Below are 20,679 nucleotides of genomic sequence, written 5' to 3'. Positions count from 1 at the left end.
AAATAAAGACCAGTATATTAATGTCTGTTTAAAGCAAACATATTTTTAGAAATGTAATTTTCAATTCCGAGATTGAGGCACAGCATTGACAGATGCAGTATGAAATGTAGTGATTAGACTGATTGGCCCAGGATCTCGCCTTCGGGTCCAGCAGGAGCTGCCCTCAATCAAGGTGGTCAGCCGAGGCCGGGTGAGGAAGGACCACACCCCCTATAAGGGAGATCCAGCTGCAAAGGAGGCTGTGGGGAGAAAGACTTACAGAACATTTACTTAAAAGCAGGCTTGGTCTATATAGTATTGGGTAGCCAATAGGTTTAGCATAGCGGGCTGAGCCTCGTCCCTATGAATTACGGTAAGCCACCAGTGGATTAGTGGCTGATGAATAAAGCAGTAATAATACCAGCAGTTATGCAGTGCTGCACTTTATAGAGGTCTTTCCTCCCTTTTATTTTTCACAGAATGGATTTCTTTCAAAGAAATGAGAGAAGTTATTTACAAACCGCTAACCAAGATCAAGCAACAGTCTCTTGACACAGGGGGTATACCGACAGACTGGAAAATTGCAAACGTAATACCGATCCACAAAAAGGGAGACAAAACCGAACCAGGTAACTACAGACCAATAAGCCTGACTTCTATTATATGTAAACTTATGGAAACTATAATAAGATCCAAAATGGAAAATTACCTATATGGTAACAGTATCCTGGGAGACAGTCAGCATGGTTTTAGAAAGGGAGATCGTGCTTAACTAACCTGCTTGATTTTTTTGAGGATGCAACATCGACAATGGATAATGGATAATTGCAAAGCATATGACATGGTTTATTTAGATTTCCAGAAAGCTTTTGACAAAGTCCCGCATTGAAAGATGGATTAGGGAGTGGTTAACATGTAGAAAACAGAAAGTACTGATTAGAGGAGAAACCTCAAAATGGAGCGAGGTAACCAGTGGTGTACGACAGGGATCAGTATTAGGTCCTCTGCTATTCCTAATCTACATTAATGATTTAGATTCTGGTATAGTAAGCAAACTTGTTAAATTTGCAGATGACACAAAAATAGGAGGAGTGGCAAACACTGTTGCAGCAGCAAAGGTAATTCAAAATGACTTGACAGCATTCAGAACTAATGGATTCGATGCTATTAGTTTTATTTGGTCAGTATTTTAGTTAACTGGATACTTTAAGGATAGAGAATGGCAAATTAGAAAATATTTTTCTAACAAACTGAAAGAGTAATGCTTCAATATCTTCTTTGTAGCTAAGCAAACTTCCCCTTCAAACACCGCCTCCCTATCAGGAAGTAAGGTCATCAAAAATGATCTAGACAGCATTCAGAACTGGGCAGACACATGGCAAATGACATTTAATAGAGAAAAGTGTAAGTTACTGCACACAGGCAATACAAATGTGCATTATAAATATCATATGAGAGATACTGAAATTGAAGAAGGAATCTATGAAAAAGACCTAGGAGTTTATGTTGACTCAGAAATGTCTTCATCTAGACAATGTGGGGAAGCTATAAAAAGGCCAACAAGATGCTCGGATATATTGTGAAAAGTGTTGAATTTAAATCAAGGGAAGTAATGTTAAAACTTTACAATGCATTAGTAAGACCTCATCTAGAATATTGTGTTCAGTTCTGGTCACCTCCTTACAAAAAGGATATTGCTGCTCTAGAAAGAGTGCAAAGAAGAGCAACCAGAATTATCTCGGGTTTAAAAGGCATGTCGTATGCAGACAGGCTAAAAGAATTGAATCTATTCAGTCTTGAACAAAGAAGACTACGCAGTGATCTTATTCAAGCATTCAAAATCCTAAAAGGTATAGACAATGTTGACCAAGGGGACTTTTTTGACCTGAAAAAAGAAACAAGGACCAGGGGTCACAAATGGAGATTAGATAAAGGGGCATTCAGAACAGAAAATAGGAGGCACTTTTTTACACAGAGAATTGTGAGGGTCTGGAACCAACTCCTCAGTAATGTTGTTGAAGCTGACACCCTGGGATCCTTCAAGAAGCTGCTTGATGAGATTCTGGGATCAATAAGCTGCTAACAACCAAATGAGCAAGATGGGCTGAATTGCCTCCTCTCATTTGTAAACTTTCTTATATTCTTGTTCTTAATTACTATTGCAAGTGCTTTAAGAGAATCATGCTCTCTTTAACTGAAACCCAAGTGGTTTGAAAAACTCAACTCAAGGCTAGTTGTCACTGGGGTAAAGTTCAGAATGGTCTGTTTTTTACTGTTTTTTGTTTAATGAGCATTGCCAAAATCGGCCAAGTCTCGGTTTGTAGGTCTTGTCTTTCTGGATTTGTGCTTCTGTTGCATAGAGATGGGTTTTGTAATTTAAAACGTTGTGTTTTACATAAATAACCCTTGGGCTGATTTGTCATTATGCAACACATTTGTAACCCTTTTGGAAATGCAGAAACACTGAATGCTATTTTCAAGGATACGGTGCCCATTAACCTGGTGTTTAAGGTGGTTGTGGGAGATAAATCCGAAGCAGTTTAAATTCATGCTCATTTGGGTTTACCTTAAATTCTTGATCCAAAAAAGCAGCTAATAGATTAGCTATGTTACTGTATGCCGTTGAAACCACACAATCCTGACCTTGTTTCCAGGGAGAGGGGCCTGCGCTGCCTGTTTCAACATCTGGACAGACTGTATTAGTGGATAATAAGCTTGCTTGTTTAACATGAGCATGATTGAAAAAGCTATCTTTGCCTCTGTGTAGTGCAGTGAACAGATCTCTATTTACAGAGCAGTAGCTACATTATATACATAGTTTTAATCCCAGCAATGTAGCTTCTTATTGTAGCTTCAGCCATCACATGAGTCCAGCTGCAGCCAATTATTCCAGTGCTCCTGTGTTACAAAGTATCATCGTTTGAGTCAACAGTTGAACCACGGCTAACTGCTGCTTCTGCTGTATTGGTTGCAAAACCTTTTGGCATGGTCTGCAAGAGGGCAGAGGGTAAGGGGACCCTTTCTGTTCACAGCAAACACATTCTTCTCAGCGTCCCAGTGCTTCTGTATGTTGTTCTTTACGTTCCTGCTGAGTGCAGTCGGTCCGATATCATGTTTTCTGCACAGGACTGATTGCCAGGGCTGTCACAATCGCCTCTTTGAGTTTGTCCATGCTGGCTGTGCAGTGGACTTTGTGCTTGTGTCTATTTTAAATATTTACATAGACTGAAATGCTCTAGCTTGTACTCTGAGTGGTCCCGTGAACCTCAGCACATTAGATAAAAAATAAAATAAAAAAGCTATGAAAAGTGATTTGTATCTTAGGGATTTATTTTTAAATATATACAGTATCTGAGATATTGAGCTCCTTCAGTCAGTAGAATGGAGTTGCAGAGTCCATAGACCCCACAGTAATCTTTGAAGTGAGATGATCGTGAATTAAAATGTAATGTGGTTATTGTCCAGCAGGTGGCTGGGATATGGATGTAAGGTGCTTGTCAACAGCAGTATTGGATGATGTTACAAAAGTGCAAATACATGAGGAAAGAATAAGGGTTTTAAACAGTGGCCTAGCATGTTCTCTCTCGGTTCCTTCCTCAGACTGCGTGTGCGTGTGTGCTCTCTGTGCTCCTAAACCTTCCGGTATCAGCTAGTCCAATTCGCTGGGCTAACTGTATGTTTGATAGGTTACACAGTCAAACAGAAGCCAGTGAAGCTAAGGCTTCTTTTAACTGGTTTTCTATTGAGACACATGTTGTTAAGGTCTAGAGTGGATGGTATTAAGAAGAAGGCCTTGCCAGTTTGATATCGACTGTGTTCAATGACTTTGCAGTAGCCACTGTCTGGAGAAATTACTGTTAATAAATGATAATGATTAAATAAAGCTTAGTGAAGCCACTGCAGCACCTCATGCTGGAATCTCTTCTTCTCATTACTGCTTTTCCTACGATTCCTTGATATGATCTCACCAAAAAAAATGTAATACTAATAAATCCTCATCTACAACTCTATCACAGGTCTATTATCTCTTTGCTGTAGATCAGAGGGCACCGGTAAGATACAGAGATTTTCCAAGACTTTGTCTTCCCTTTGTAATGCTAATAAGAGGTAGGAATGGTTTTTAAGCCATGGCTGTTACCAACTCAAAGCCCTGTGAGTGTATTCTCAGGGCTGCAGGAGGTTTTGGTGTCCGTTTCCCCTCAAACCAGTACTCAGTGTCTCAGCGTCCCATCATGAGTTGGGTTGCTGCTGCGGTTGTCGTTCAGGTGAGGTTTTATACACGGAGTTCCTGTTTATTTTGTGGACAGAACCCCCGTGTGTAAACAGAGCCAGGATCCATACGCTGTTCAAATTATTCTTGCCGTCTGACGACATTTTCCATTGTTTAACAATCAGATTGTAGAAATGTTTCTGTAAATATACTCGCATTACAGACTGCCCCAGAGATTTTGCTCTTTTCCAGGCACTAAATCTGTTTTTTACATGGAAGAGAACACTATGTTGACACAAGGTCCACTCATTTGGTCGATTTAACAGCTCTAAGCTAATTGGCAGCTTGGCCTCACTCCAGTGTTTGCTTTGAGAATGGAGGAGTGATGCCATGAGCAAACAGACGTGTGCCTGATTTCTGAGCAAACAGCAGCAGGGCTCGGAGGCACAGAGCTGCGTCTGTGAGGCACAGGGCAAGCGTCACAAACCCCCAACCAGCCTGCCTGAGCCTGAACCTGCCTGGAAAACAGACCGTTCCCTCCCTGAACACCTGGTAGAGGAAACTAGCTGGGGACTTGAAGATCATGCCCAAACCTGTCAAGAACTGAGCAGGAGTGTGCTTTCTACACCGTCTGTATTTTCCCTTGTTACAGTGCTCTGTATCTCCACTTCTCTTTTCAGTTTTTTTTAAAAACATTTTTTTACTTTATTTGCTTGCATCTTTTTTAAACAAACAAAGAATAAATTATACTTTCCCCAAAAATCAGCAATTCATATCAGATGGATTATTCATTCTGCTTTCCAACCAAACAATGTTTTTGAGAATCTTTGAACAAGCTGCGTTTGCAGAACTGGCAATACCTGCACCTTATTTGAAAGAATAATATTGAATTCACAGGCACTAAGGCAGTGGTTCTCAATCTGTGGTCCCTTCAGGTGGTCCGTGGAAAGGTTACATTATGGAAGGAAAGCAGCAGCATAGTTTATAGATCCCAAAATTTGAGACCTTAAACTCAGCTATGGAAGCAGGAAGAAAATGCAGAGATGTAGAATATCTCCAAGTTAAAAAAAGGTGTAACCTCTCCTTCATATATAGTTTTGGAGCGTCTAAATGTATTCTTGGGAGTTTTCGTGTATTGCGCTTACGGCGTGCGTTGTGTTGTGTTAACATACAGCTGTAGTTGGGTTGGAGGCACAAAGCGAAGCTGGAATGCCCTTCAACCAACAAAGCCATATGTACAAACCCTGGAGTGCGTTAACCCGCTTATAAAAATTCATTGATCGTAATTAATTAAAATGAATGAAGCCTCCGTGCTGATCTCAATCACTTTGTAAACAGAGCTGACATAACCCGCAATGTTTGCCTTGTTAGTGACCAAGCATTTAAAAATGCCAATCATGTGTTTTTGTTGATAATGAAGATACAGAAAAGGAAGCAAAGACAAAGTTCACTATCCACACATTACAAAAATACATTATTGACATTTTAAATGCTTGCACTAACAGGCTATCATTGCGGTTTATGTCAGTACTGTTTTACGGAGCGATTGAGACCAGCACGGAGGCTAACATAACAAAACTGAGTAGCCTATTCTTGACCAGCCGAATTACGCACTGAAGCGTAGAATCTGTTTTTTTTTCCCTCTCGGTAAATTTGTTATGAAAAGTAAACTAGAAACGTTCTTGAAAACTCAAATTTTAAAATAACTTTGCTCACAGAAACACACCTACCCATCGCATTACCACAAAGAAAGGTAAGTCTACTGTTATTTTTAATATTATAGTGTTTTTTTTGTATGTGTTTATTTATCAGTAAGCTATGCTTTTTATTGTGTGGTCTGCGGAGATAAAAAAAATCTAGGTGGTCTGTGAGCAAAAAAGAACCACTGCACGAAGGGGAACGCCTCCCAGGTCTTTGTTCCAACCATGTTCATGAAAGTTACACCCAGCTCTTAAAGCAGGTTCATTATTGAATTATACCTGTTATACCAGGTGTAGAGTGCTCTTCCAGGGCCAGAGATGCCGACCCCTGTCCTAGTGATTATTCTGAGATGTTATCTCTTTAATTCCTGGATTGACGTATATGACACACTGGTAACCCATACTGTTTGAACTGGAGGCTTACAGTGATTCTAGGGGCGAGGCTCAGCCTACTATGCTAAACCTATTGACTACCCAATACTGCATAGACCAAGCTAACATTTCACTAAATGTTCTACAAGTATTTCTCCCCCTGCTCCCCACCACCTCCTTTGAAAATGGATCTCCCTTCTGGGGGGGTCGGTGGTCCTCCATCATCCAGCCTTGGAGGACCTCTGACCGACATCGAAGGTCACACCTCAATTGAGGGCAGCTCCTGCTGGACCAGTAGGTGAGATGCTGGCCAAACAGTCTAATCACCCCGCACTACATTTCATACTACATGTGTCAAAGCTGTGCCTCGATCTTTGAATGGTAATTGGAATATGGACTAATACATGGGTTTTAACTATGCTATTATATTAGCATTTCAATACAATGTATGGGTAGTAAAATAACAGATCTCAAACTGGTACTCTGTAATCAAATCATTAATCTGGCGCAGTTAGCATCATTAAAGTATTTGTTGCTCATGACATCAGTTGATCAGCCTCTAAACTGATACGAATCAAAGTTAAAAAATGCATGAGATGCATGAAACAAAACAAACATTGGACAGCAGAATCCATTTCAGATAATCATTGCTGAATTATATTTACTGGGGAAACTCTCTGTAAACAGACTGACTGTCTGATAATGTCCGGCAGGGCTGCTGGGCATGAAAACGGGTGTACTGTATGCCATGGCTAGCTCTATGGCAGAGGTGTATCTGGAGCCAGTGTTTATTGTAGTAGTGGCTCCATCACAAAGGGCTCCAGATGCCCCTAGATGGCTCTGGCAGTGCTGGCAGGAGCTGTTATAAATACTGACTACATTCCTGGGATAAGTCCCATGCTCCATGTGAACTATCTGCTGTATTACAATGGGTGATAGGAACCTCACTGAGCCGACTGTGCACAGTGCCTGAAGTCACACTGCAGCACCTCTGGACAGGAGGCTCCACAGGTCCCATACCCAACACTCACCAGCTTCAGACAGAGCTAGTCCGTATTCTTAAACTGGATGACAGTGTCCATTAACACAGTTGTAACGCAGTCAATTTGCAATGTAAATTGACAATTTGCCATGCTTTTCCCATACTTTTAATATACTTTACCACACTTTACGATGCTTTGACCATCACGTACTGAGCATTGGCAGCTATAACCACAGCTGCAATCAGAGTGGTTGATACACTCCCCCTCCCCACAATCTCCCACGTGCTCGCTAACTCTCTGATCATTTCAAAGTGATGCTAGCAATGGACCTGCTACACTTCTTCTGACTTCGCTGAGTTATTCATTCCAATCACAAACCAGCTTGTAATCGGATAGTGGGAGCGTACCCTGTGTACACTGCATAGATATTGTCAATAACTGATGGAAAATGCACCAGCATCCTGGGCCAGGAAAAATCTGTTTCTAACAGGTATGGGCAATGGAGTTTCATAATATGAGGTAATGTGTTATAAGGTTTTAAGATCGTGGGGAAAAAAGAATTGCTTGAACAAATTATGCTGACTCTTGTCTGAGCTTTGCAAACCCAACCCAACCCAGGCATTTCTTCTGCAAGAATGTCTCTGGACAGCACCCAGCTCAGACAGCCAGACTAGGCTGCACTGTGGTCACTTCATTCTCATCACAATGGGATTGAAGCTGCTTTGGCCGGCTCTGAATCAGCCTGGTATGCAAGCTGTGCCAGAGGGTTAAAGCTCAGGATGTTCACAGGCTTCAGAAATGGCTGAGAAATGCAGATTACAAGACGAGTGAGTTTAATATTCCCCTCATCCTGCTTCTTAGTAGACAGTGTTGGGTTCTTTGGGACGCTTGCATAGTAACCCCCTGCCTCCCTCAGACAGGCACAGTTAGTTAAGCTCTCTAAGGTGATTATACTATATTCACAATTTGAGACCAGCAGTAACAATACACAAAGGCCTGTGATAAATGTACGGCAGGGGTTTGGTGGTCTCGCTGTAAAATGTTGAACAAAAGTAATCTTTTACTAAGCTTGAATAAAGTGCCAGTAAATTATTTATGACTACCATCTTGGCTGGGGTACGGAGAGTTGTTGGGTTTGTGAACCCTCAGTTTGCTTGCTCTCGTTCATTAGCACATGGATTAAATCAGTGGTTTAAGAATCAATGTGTAAGGCCAAAGCATGTTGGATAAATGCTATTTGATAACTGTCCACTGTCCTGCAGTTAATAAAGCATCTATTTTGGATATCTGCAGTTGCTCGAATCCCACAGAAAGTAATTGCTAAACAAGTCGGACCGCTGTGTGTTTCATGAACACTCCTTTCAGTCCCTGGAGTCCCAGCCGAGTCGCTCTCCGCTGCCAGAAATACCAGCGAGTTTCAAGAAGAGAGCTTTTCCTCTCCCTGCTGCCAAACCCTCAGTGATTTAGCATGGGCATCTAAAACCCAAAGCTGTTCCAAAGAGGCTCTTTATTAAGTGAAATGAACAGCTGGAGTGTGGGAGTGTTTTCATTTCATTGCAGGGGCAGGACAACAGCCGGGTTCACTCACTGGGGTCTTCAATCTGATCATGCCGCCGGATCCCAATACACCCACTTGTTTAAATTGAGATAGTGCTGAGACAATTCAAACTAACGCGGCTCGAAATGTATTCGGTGGCAAAAATGGTCATGTTCGTAATCTATCATATAACTGAATTTATAAACGACTGTATCCAAAATGTATCATGCAAAAGAAACCAATGCATCGGTGAGGTCTGGAATAACGAACCCACATTCTACTGTACAGAAGAGTTTCTCTCCTTTCTTCACAATATTCCAGCATTCCCGTATACAAGTTTGCTTTGATACATCTGCATGGCTGTTTTGCAGTTTTCCCGGGATTATATTACTGTATGTATTCACTTTGCTTTGCTGTGTTCTGGGATAGGAGAGTAGGGTATTGAAACCAGACAAGTATGTTTTAAGGCAGGAAGTGTAATATAATATAATATAATATAATATAATAGAGTGGCAAGTAAAAAAGGAACACCTTAGGAAGGGTAAGATGGTACTATGTCACCATTTACCTTTGCTTCAATTATTAAATGGTCATTCTTTTTACTGATTTATGTTCTTTAATTGTCCAGTAATTGCACTGTCAACTTTGAATAGGAAATCTTAGAAATGTAAAAATAACAAGAACAAAAAAAAAAAAAAAAAAATGTTTTATTTGAAAACACTGCACTGGTGCCCAGTTTTATTATTTTAGACGTTTTACTTATTGCCTGCAGAGGGTGCTGTTGTCCGTGGCCTGCGTACCAGCAACGGTACACAGGATCACAGGAATACCAATACTGGTAAAACAGTGAGAAACTGGCGCACTCATAGGTGCTTAAAATAATAATGAAAATAAAAGGCGAAATGAAAAGGGAAAATAAAACACAGTATTAAAACTACAATATAAAGGTGCTGCTTACGCAGTGCCCCCACTGCCGCTAAGCCGGTCAGCTCGAGATCTCCGTCCTACGTTGTTATGCACTCTACACTGGGGTGGCCAAGGTTCCCCTATCACTACGCACGTCCCCTCAGGTACGTAACAATAGATTTTAATAAATTGTTTATTTATTGCTGGCTGTCTTCCTCAGCTGTGCTTGTCTGTTTTGGTCGCTCGCTCCAACCACTGGTGTTCTCAGCCAGCGTCTCTGGGTATTCCCAATCACGGCCACCCGAATGCATAACCAAGCGCGGTACTTATGGGCCGAGCAATCCTCCAAGACCCGCCTCTCAGCCACTCAGAGAGAGGGAAAGCCAACATACCCTCATCCCCACCTCTCCGTGTCACTGCCATAACTGACAGGCAGATCTTTTACAAACGAGAGGAGGCCATTCGGCCCATCTTGCTTGTTTGGTTGTTAGTAGCTTATTGATCCCAGAATCTCATTAAGCAGCTTCTTGAAGGTAATTTACCATGTGTCTGCCCAGTTCTGAATGCTGTCTAGATCATTTTGAAAGTCCTTTGCTGCTGCAACAGTGTTTGCCACTCCTCCTATTTTTGTGTTGTCTGCAAATTTAACAAGTTTGCTTACAACACACAACACACACATTCTCCTCATTCACCAACGGTGTGACCCGTCCTTTTCCCCTTACAATACATGTAACATACAGTATATAAAAGACAGACGAGACAAACTGAACAGACAGCAAGTCCTGCAACAAAGAAATTGTCCGGGTTGTTAATATCTTTTCATTTGAAAGTAAAAATATATAAGAAAGCATGACAACCTTTACGTACAAAAATCTTCACTAATATACAATTGAACAAGAACTGTTGACTATTTATTTTCATTTCATACAGTATTAAATATCATTGTTTATATGACAGTGAAAAATAAATAAATAAATATAAAGATAGATAAATAAATACATAAAGGTCTATGTATTCATTTATATTCATTTATTTCAATATTTATTTATTTATTTATTTATGTATTTATTTATGTTTTACTTTTACCACATATATAGGCTATCCTTCAGCACAGCTAATTCTCAGAAATGATTTCCTTTTTGTCCAGTGGGGACCACAAATAGCGTTACTCTCATCAACCAGTATAGAGAGAGGAAACCGTAGGGACCACAATAAGCGTTACACTCACAGGAAACCACACATTTTTAGAGCTCAAGGTCAAAATCTGAGTATGATGATGATGAATGATGGCTCAAAAAATCTAACATAACAAATCTCAGGTGGGTGGCTTCATCTTTCAAAATAGTGCTTTTTCTCAACGAAACGTATAGCACTGACAGTTACAACACAACATGCTTCCAAACTGAAGGTTGTAGGTTCAAATCCCATATATACCAGACTTTTCTATATTCATATGAAGAAAGATTTTTTTGCTGGCAAATGTTCCATTTTAAAACAGAAATAAATCATTTAATGTAAATGATATAGACATCACAATAAGTGAGTTCCCTAGTATATTTCCATGTTGACAAAACAAATTAATTGTCATTAAAATCGGATGTTCTGTAATATACATATGCGTGGATAAAAGTGCCTGGGAATAGTATATTTCCTCTAGAGGAATTATCACTTTTTTGACGTCAGTACTGCGGTATCATCCCTTTTTTTCAAATGGCTCATGACGCAAATATAGCCTTCATCCATATATATATATATATATATATATATATATATATATATATATATATACATACATACAGTGCCTTGCGAAAGTATTCGGCCCCCTTGAACTTTGCGACCTTTTGCCACATTTCAGGCTTCAAACATAAAGATATGAAACTGTAATTTTTTGTGAAGAATCAACAACAAGTGGGACACAATCATGAAGTGGAACGAAATTTATTGGATATTTCAAACTTTTTTAACAAATAAAAAACTGAAAAATTGGGCGTGCAAAATTATTCAGCCCCCTTAAGTTAATACTTTGTAGCGCCACCTTTTGCTGCGATTACAGCTGTAAGTCGCTTGGGGTATGTCTCTATCAGTTTTGCACATCGAGAGACTGAAATTTTTGCCCATTCCTCCTTGCAAAACAGCTCGAGCTCAGTGAGGTTGGATGGAGAGCATTTGTGAACAGCAGTTTTCAGTTCTTTCCACAGATTCTCGATTGGATTCAGGTCTGGACTTTGACTTGGCCATTCTAACACCTGGATATGTTTATTTGTGAACCATTCCATTGTAGATTTTGCTTTATGTTTTGGATCATTGTCTTGTTGGAAGACAAATCTCCGTCCCAGTCTCAGGTCTTTTGCAGACTCCATCAGGTTTTCTTCCAGAATGGTCCTGTATTTGGCTCCATCCATCTTCCCATCAATTTTAACCATCTTCCCTGTCCCTGCTGAAGAAAAGCAGGCCCAAACCATGATGCTGCCACCACCATGTTTGACAGTGGGGATGGTGTGTTCAGGGTGATGAGCTGTGTTACTTTTATGCCAAACATAACGTTTTGCATTGTTGCCAAAAAGTTCGATTTTGGTTTCATCTGACCAGAGCACCTTCTTCCACATGTTTGGTGTGTCTCCCAGGTGGCTTGTGGCAAACTGTAAACGACACTTTTTATGGATATCTTTAAGAAATGGCTTTCTTTTTGCCACTCTTCCATAAAGGCCAGATTTGTGCAGTATACGACTGATTGTTGTCCTATGGACAGAGTCTCCCACCTCAGCTGTAGATCTCTGCAGTTCATCCAGAGTGATCATGGGCCTCTTGGCTGCATCTCTGATCAGTCTTCTCCTTGTATGAGCGGAAAGTTTAGAGGGACGGCCAGGTCTTGGTAGATTTGCAGTGGTCTGATACTCCTTCCATTTCAATATTATCGCTTGCACAGTGCTCCTTGGGATGTTTAAAGCTTGGGAAATCTTTTTGTATCCAAATCCGCCTTTAAACTTCTCCACAACAGTATCTCGGACCTGCCTGGTGTGTTCCTTGTTCTTCATGATGCTCTCTGCGCTTTAAACGGACCTCTGAGACTATCACAGTGCAGGTGCATTTATACGGAGACTTGATTACACACAGGTGGATTCTATTTATCATCATTAGTCATTTAGGTCAACATTGGATCATTCAGAGATCCTCACTGAACTTCTGGAGAGAGTTTGCTGCACTGAAAGTAAAGGGGCTGAATAATTTTGCACGCCCAATTTTTCAGTTTTTTATTTGTTAAAAAAGTTTGAAATATCCAATAAATTTCGTTCCACTTCATGATTGTGTCCCACTTGTTGTTGATTCTTCACAAAAAATTACAGTTTCATATCTTTATGTTTGAAGCCTGAAATGTGGCAAAAGGTCGCAAAGTTCAAGGGGGCCGAATACTTTCGCAAGGCACTGTACAGTGCCTTGCAAAAGTATTCAGACCCCTGACCAATTCTCTCATATTACTGAATTACAAATGGTACATTGCAATTTTGTTCTGTTTGATATTTTATTTTAAAACACTGACACTCAAAATCAATTATTGTAAGGTGACATTGGTTTTATGTTGGGAAATATTGTTAAGAAAAATAAAAAACTGAAATATCTTGCTTGCATAAGTATTCAACCCCTGTGCTGTGGAAGCTCCCAGTTTACACCGATGAAAGAAATTGCCCTAATGAGGACACAATTACCTTACCATTGGCCTCCACCTGTGAACCATTAAAGTTGCTGTCACATTTTCTGGATAAAAACCCCACTGTTGAAGGGTCATTGGTCAGGCTGTGAATCTGAAGGAAAATGAAGACCAAAGAGCATTCTACAGAAGTTAGAGATAAAGTAATACAAATGCATAGATTAGGGAAAGGGTACAAAATAATATCCAAGTGTTTGGATATCCCAGCAAGCACAGTTGGATCAATAATCAGGAAGTGGAAGCTGCATCACACCACCCAAGCACTGCCAAGAAAAGGCCGTCCCTCAAAACTCAGCGCTCAAACAAGAAGGAGACTTGTGAGAGAAGCCACAGAGAGGCCAACAATCACTTTGAAGGAGCTACAGAGTTCAGTGGCTGGGAGTGGAGTAATGGTGCACCAGTCAACCATATCAAGAGCTCTGCATAACACTGGCCTGTATGGGAGGGTGGCAAGAAAGAAGCCGTTACTCAAAAAGTACCATCTGAAAGCACGTCTGGAGTTTGCCAGAAAGCATGAGAGTGACCCAGCTGCGATGTGGGAAAAGGTTTTGTGGTCAGATGAGACCAAGATAGAGCTTTTTGGCCAAAACTCATAGCACTATGTGTGACGCAAACCTAATACTGCCCATGCCTCAAGACACACCATACCTACAGTGAAGTATGGTGGTGGCAGCATCATGCTGTGGGGATGCTTCTCATCAGCAGGGACTGGGCATCTTGTTAAAATTGAAGGAAGAATGGATGGAGCAAAATACAGGGAAATACTGCAAGAGAACCTGCTTCAGCCCGCTAAAAAACTGAAGCTTGGGAGGAAATTCATCTTTCAGCAGAACAATGATCCCAAGCACAAGGCCAAAGCAACATTGGAGTGGTTCAAGCACAAAAAGGTGACTGTCCTACAGTGGCCCAGTCAAAGTCCTGATCTCAAACCCATTGAGAATCTGTGGCAGTATTTGAAAATTGCGGTCCACAAGCGTCGTCCAACCAACCTGAACAACCTGGAGCAAATCTGCCAAGAAGAATGGGCCAAAATCACTCCGACACTGTGTGCAAAGCTGGTACATACTTACCCCAAAAGACTTAAAGCTGTTATTGCAGCGAAAGGTGGATCTACCAAATATTAATGTGTGGGGGTTGAATACTTATGCAAGCAAGATATTTCAGTTTTTTATTTTTCTTAAAAATATTTCCCAACATAAAAACAATGTCACCTTACAATAATTGATTTTGAGTTTCAGTATTTTAAAATAAAATATCCAACAGAACGAAATTGCAATGTACCATTTGTAATTCAGTAATATGAGAGAATTGGTCAGGGGTCTGAATACTTTTGCAAGGCACTGTATATATATATATATATATATATATATATATATATATATATATATATATATATATATATATATATATATATATATGTAAACATATATGTAAACAGCAGTGTACAATATTGAAGGCATATGAAAAAAAGTTTTTTTTAAATGTACAAAAAAAGTTTAAAAGATTAAAAAATATTTTATTTTCAGAACTTTTCCTGGCAAAAGCCCTTCTTCAGCTGTTTAAAAAGAAAACACCGTGCAGTAAACTTGTTATTCACACTCTCACACACTCACACTCTCTCTCACACACGCACGATCTTACTATCCCAGTGTTATATAACAAGTTTACTGAACTGTGTGGTTACTTTTCTTTTTAACAGCTGAAGAAGGGCTTTTGTCCGAAACGTCCTGGAAATAAGAGATTTTTTAATCTTTTAAACTTTTTTGTGTACATTAAAAAAAAAAAACCTTTTTTTTCATATATATATATACACAGTATATAAAATAAGCCACACATTCTTTGACACAATGAAGATTGTGCTGAGAGGGGCATTGTTCTATCTTTTCCAGGGCGGAGTTAAGGGACGGTCGTGGTAACTCATTGGCTCACCTGTATGGGGGCGGGGGTTGAGAACACACCTCCTTTTCCAGGGCTGGGCCGGGGGGGTTGTTTCTGTCTGTTTCCTTGTTTACCGATCAGCTGGGAAAAATATAACACAGGCAACAAAGAAGCAGATTGCAATGCTGGCAAACGCTGGGTGGACTACAGGAAAGAGGAGTGCAGAAATATCGAGAGAACACGCCAACCCTCGTTCTTAAAGGGGTAGAGCTCTCTGTTCTGAAAAAAGATACTGCTGCTCAGACAAAAGCTTTTAGCTGCGTCGGGAGTGCGTAAAAGTTTGCAGTGGCTGTAAGACAGGATGCAGTGAGATGTTTAGTAAGGGTTTCAAGCACCAAAGATACAACTCAAGGGAGAGTTGTGCCCAGGGAGGGGATATATGCGAGCTGGATGAAGGGAGCACTGGGGAATGTGGCTGAGCTCTGTAGCAATCACAAGGTAAGACCACTGGAGACGCGTGTGCTTGCGTGTATATACAGGGTGATTAGAAAGTAAAAGTATAATGCGCTGTATGCATGTGACTGTATGCGTGTCTCTGTCTGTGTGCGGGGGTGGAGGGTAGGATGGGGCATGTTCTTTTATGCTTCTGCTGAAAACCCTTGTGTGTCGTGACAACCCCAGTCCAATCAAAATGCGTTATACATAAGAATATAAGAAATGTTTGGGAACGTTCTGCCCACGGTTGCTCGTTTACCCAGCTAACAATCGAATTCCAGAATCTTTTTTTGACTGATCCTAGTGTTTTTACAGTCACTTTGTACCTGTTAACGTTTCAACTCTTTTGGTCATTTTCATAGCCCTTCTAGTAGCATTATCCCTGGACTACCTAATTCTAATTTTAATTGACCCCAGGGCTGGTACTAATATAGACAGCAGATGTAATGTGTTTAGTACCCAGTAGGTGCCTAGGAATGGTGTTGCAAACTATATCTCAGAGATACTCTCCAGCACTCTGTCAGTTAGTTTGTTTCAGGGGAATGTGTTGTAGCTGCAGGTGTGTAGTACCGCAGTTCCAGTTACAGCTACAGTAAACTGCTGGCTGTACACATGGTTTACAATCTCTCCTTCCTGTCTTATAGTTTCATTCAATTCCGAACCTGGAAAGAGGTACTTCTCTGCATTAGTTCTGTATTATAGTGCAGTACAGGTACTTAGCTTGCTAAAGGTGCAGTCCTGCTCATAACATGTTTTGATAATTCAGAGATCTTTGTGTTGCTGTTGTTAGCTTTTGTTTAACTATGATGTGTCCTGGTGCAACCTCACCCACCAGGCTTGCCTCTGTGTGTTAACACGACCCCTACCGTTACTGTGAGCTGTGTAAAGCAGCAGAATTCCACAGCACATCCGTCTCCAGAACCAGCAGCCTGGGGTGCAAGCCTCACCCACCAGGCTTGCCTCTGTGTGTTAACACGACCCCTACCGTTACTGTGAGCTGTGTAAAGCAGCAGAATTCCACAGCACATCGGTCTCCAGAACCAGCAGCCTGGGGTGCAAGCCTCAGTCACGCCCACCAGGATGCTGGCATAACTTCTTCTTACAACTTAAAACTTACAAGGCCATTGTAAGTCCTGTCCCCATTAGAACCTATTTGTAGCACCAAGACAACTTGTAATGTCCCTCGGAGCACTCGCAGTTTCAATAACGAAGCATTCAAAGCATTTCACTCTCAACAGGTTCTATAGAAACAGATTAAGTGCATTAAAATCAGGTCTGTCGTTTGTTTTTTATTTAGAGTTCATGACTTTATATGAGTGTTCGGTGGCTCCTCTAATCAAGTTGAGAGAGTACTTTCTCTTGCACTCTTTGTATGTCTGACACAGCATTTGGACAATTGCAATGTTATAAAACTGGCAAGAAAGTACTTGGTTTCGTTGTATTCCTCAGGTTATTTGCCTGGCACTTCACAACAGTCTACCAAGGGTCCTAATAGTTCCTAATAAATTGACCACACCCAGGGTTTGAATGAATAGTTTAGAAGCAGGTGAAGAAAAGTGGAGATACAGGAGACCTCAAAACTGGGGCTTGAAACCTGTTTCCCATAGTAATAGCACATCAAAGTGTAATAAAACACAGTGGAATCATGGTAAAGTATAGGCAAGCATTGTAAATCCCAGAGAGATGTGGTAAAGCATATTAAAAAACATGGCACACCAGGGGAAATGCATAGTATAACCATGAGAAAAAGCATGGGGAAAGTGCAAAAAAAAACCAAGAATACCATGGTCAGTTTTTCTAAGGGAAACTCCAGGGACTGCTTTATTACAAACACATTTTTACTAAGGGAAACTCCAGGGACTGCTTTATTACAAACACATTTTTTCAAATTTCCTTCCGACCGCTTTCCCGCTGTCCCTGCAGCTCATGTCTGTGTGTGGCCGCAGGACATTTGGTAATTATTCAGCCAGACTGTGGATCCCTGCCTCCAGATAGCTGGGAGCGTGACTCGCTGCTCTCTCTAACGCGACTCTGAACCCACGAGCTGTACGACATGACCTGCTCGTGACTGTCTGAATCGTAGTTCAGCCTCCGAGATGCTCCATCATGCAACACGATGTGGGTCTGGAGTATTGAGAGATAAAATGAATACAGATTACATTACAGTTTGTAAAGCACAGTGCAGCACCTGGTACGGATGTGAAGGATTGCCCTGAGTGCTGGCACTGTACCTTACTTATAGGAGGAAGCATTTCTATTTGCTTCACCACCAGGGCTCTATTGAAAAGGCTATGTGGTCCCAGCGTGTTTGATAAAGTGCAATTAGTCAATGAATACATACGTACAGTTTAGGAATAAGCTGTGCTGTTACCTAGTTCATGAGATGGTATTGATAGTGATGATGCTATAATAATATCTCTTTTTAATCTTAAATCTATGGCTCCCCCAGTGACTTACCTAGTACAGGCAAGACTATGTGGTGTGCAGGGTGAGTCATCCTAACTGAGCAGAGTTGCCGGTCTTGGCTGGGGATCCCAGAGGGTGCTGACGTACCCATGGATTGAGGACCTGCACCTGTCCAGCAGTACAGCAGCTCCTGCTGGACAGGTGCAGAGTGAGCTCAAGCAGACACCTTCAGGGTTGGCCTTTGTCCGGCAGGGGCAGGTGGCTCACCCACATGCACTGTCAAGCTCCTGGGTGTAAAGAGGCAATGGGCTTGTCTGTAGGATCGGAGCTCTGATCTACCATTCTCCTGAGCTGATGTGGGGGGTTGCTGCAGTGAGGGAACATAATTATACAGTCTACAACACTGACTTTGATGTGGGTTTCCTTGCTCTGTTCTCTTCCTGTGGTCACACAGTTTACTATGAGCAGCACAGAATGTGAGACTCCAGGTTGGGTTTCATTACCTTGAACAGAGTAAGTGAACTTTACCTGAAAGTGAAAATATAAAAGGACCAGCTGTTTCTTATCTAAGTCAGTGACCTAGATCAGGGATAGATAGCAAGGACTTAAAGGACTGAGCTTCAATAAGCCCCTTCACACTGGCACTCCTGCTCGGGTCCGGACCTGGGTCCTGGCTGACCGGGTCACAATCCTGCTTGGTGTGAAATCACGTACCTGGGTCGGACCCGGGTTAACCTGGTTCCCAGTGACCCACCCCAGGATGTGAGTTGAGCGAGACAAAATACATGACGGCTGTTCGTGAGCCAACACAATAACAAACAGTCATGCCTGCGTGAAAGTTTCATTTCCGCAAGGAATGTTTCTGTTTATTCTGTTTAGCCATATTTTGTTGATTGAGACACAGCATGAGTCAGATTGCAGCATGTAGAAATGAGACCGATGGTTCAATCCAGAGAGGCTCGGATGGAAGCGTCTGTAACAAGCTGCTTCCGGGGCTTTGATACATGCATTGTGTACTTGCGTCTGACACCCAGATCAATGCTTTATCAAAAGCAGTGTGAAATCACATAGCTGACCCGTATGACACCGGGTCCTGCCAGGTAGGTTCTGACCCGGGTAGATCATGCCAGTGTGAAAGGGGCTATAGGTTGACAAAGCTAACCCTAACCAATGCTTCAAGCACACACAGAAACCCGGACCAGAGGACAGTTGGAAATGAAGTGGAGATGGACTTCGGACAGAGGGAAGGAGACACGTTTTTACACAGAAAGTGGTGAGGGGAATTGGAATGGGTTCCCAAGTAGTTGATGCTGATCACTGAGCTCTTGCCTTGCCCAACTTGCCAAACAACTGCATGTGATTTCAGTGTTTAGAATAACGCAGCAGGTGGCTTCAAGTCCACTACAAGTGAAGATAAGAACACGAGCAGGAGGATTCAGAGACGTCCTACACTGCAAGAAAGAAAGTTGCACAGTTTATTTCCATCTGAAAACATCTAAATAATGGACGAAGCAAAGCATCTTTATTGTTTAAATTCTGTTTTTCAAATCCAAATGGAGAACGGTCTCGATTTGAAAGCTGACATTATAAATCACATACGAGAAATCAACCGGTCTCTACAAAGGATAATAGGTTTGTCAAAATTCTAGGACATCTTACTCTGTGTACAGATGTTATTCAATGCAAAGCACATTGTCAGTTGTGTTTTATTAATAACAATAAAACAAAGCTACCTTTTTTAAATGTGCACTATAGCAAAAGCACAGCAAATTGTAATAAAGCACAGTGAAAGCGCGATAAAACATAGGAAAGCATTGTGAAGCCCTGAGAGTTTAAAAAAAAAAAAAAACATGGCAAACTATGGTAAATGCATAGTATAACCATGAGAAAAAGCGTGGGAAAACTGCTAAATTACTGTCCATATTTACTGTGGTAAACTTTTATAATATATGTTAAAATATGTTTTATTCTCGACTCTAAGACTGTGCAACTTTGTTATCACTGTCTGCTTTTTCATTCGGTCTTATCAAAGTGTGTAACAGCTCATTCAAGGCTAGCAGAGAGACATTATAATTATACAGTGGCTCTCAAAAGTATTCACCCCCCTTGGACTTTTCCACATTTTATTGTGTTACAACATGGAATCAAAATGGATTTAATTAGGAGTTACAAAACAGAAAATAATTGATTGCATAAGTATTCACCCCCTTTGCTATGACACTCCTAAATAAGCTCTGGTGCAACTAATTGTCTTTAGAAGTCACATAATTAGTTGAATGGAGTCCACCTGTGTGCAATTAAGGTGTTCACATGATTTCAGGTTAAATACACCTGTCTCTGGGAGGTCCCACAGTTGGTTAGTACATTTCCTAACAAAAACTACATCATGAAGACGAAGGAACATTCAAAGCAAATTCGGAATAAGGTTCTTCAATAGCACCAATCAGGGGTAGGATATAAGAACATTTCCAAGGCATTGAATATCCCCCGGAGCACAGTAAAGTCCA

General features: G+C 41.1%; 1 protein-coding gene across 3 annotated transcripts in view; it reads left to right on the top strand.

The window, feature by feature from the left end:
* LOC117403717 (rho-related BTB domain-containing protein 2-like) overlaps positions 1 to 20,679 on the top strand; it is a 73,837-nt gene that overhangs the window by 13,360 nt on the left and 39,798 nt on the right. The window contains exon 1 of one of the 3 annotated variants that reach the window (XM_059027037.1): positions 15,392 to 15,769. The exons of the other annotated variants lie outside the window; for them this stretch is intronic. Coding sequence (XP_058883020.1) covers positions 15,741 to 15,769 — 29 coding nt within the window. The 5' untranslated portion in view covers positions 15,392 to 15,740. Of the gene's footprint in view, positions 1 to 15,391; positions 15,770 to 20,679 lie in introns of those variants that run through there. 3 annotated transcript variants of the gene reach the window in all.

This window comes from Acipenser ruthenus, chromosome 1 (assembly GCF_902713425.1).
Source record: "Acipenser ruthenus chromosome 1, fAciRut3.2 maternal haplotype, whole genome shotgun sequence".
Lineage (NCBI taxonomy): Eukaryota > Metazoa > Chordata > Actinopteri > Acipenseriformes > Acipenseridae > Acipenser > Acipenser ruthenus.
This window is presented reverse-complemented; position numbering and strand designations above follow the sequence as displayed.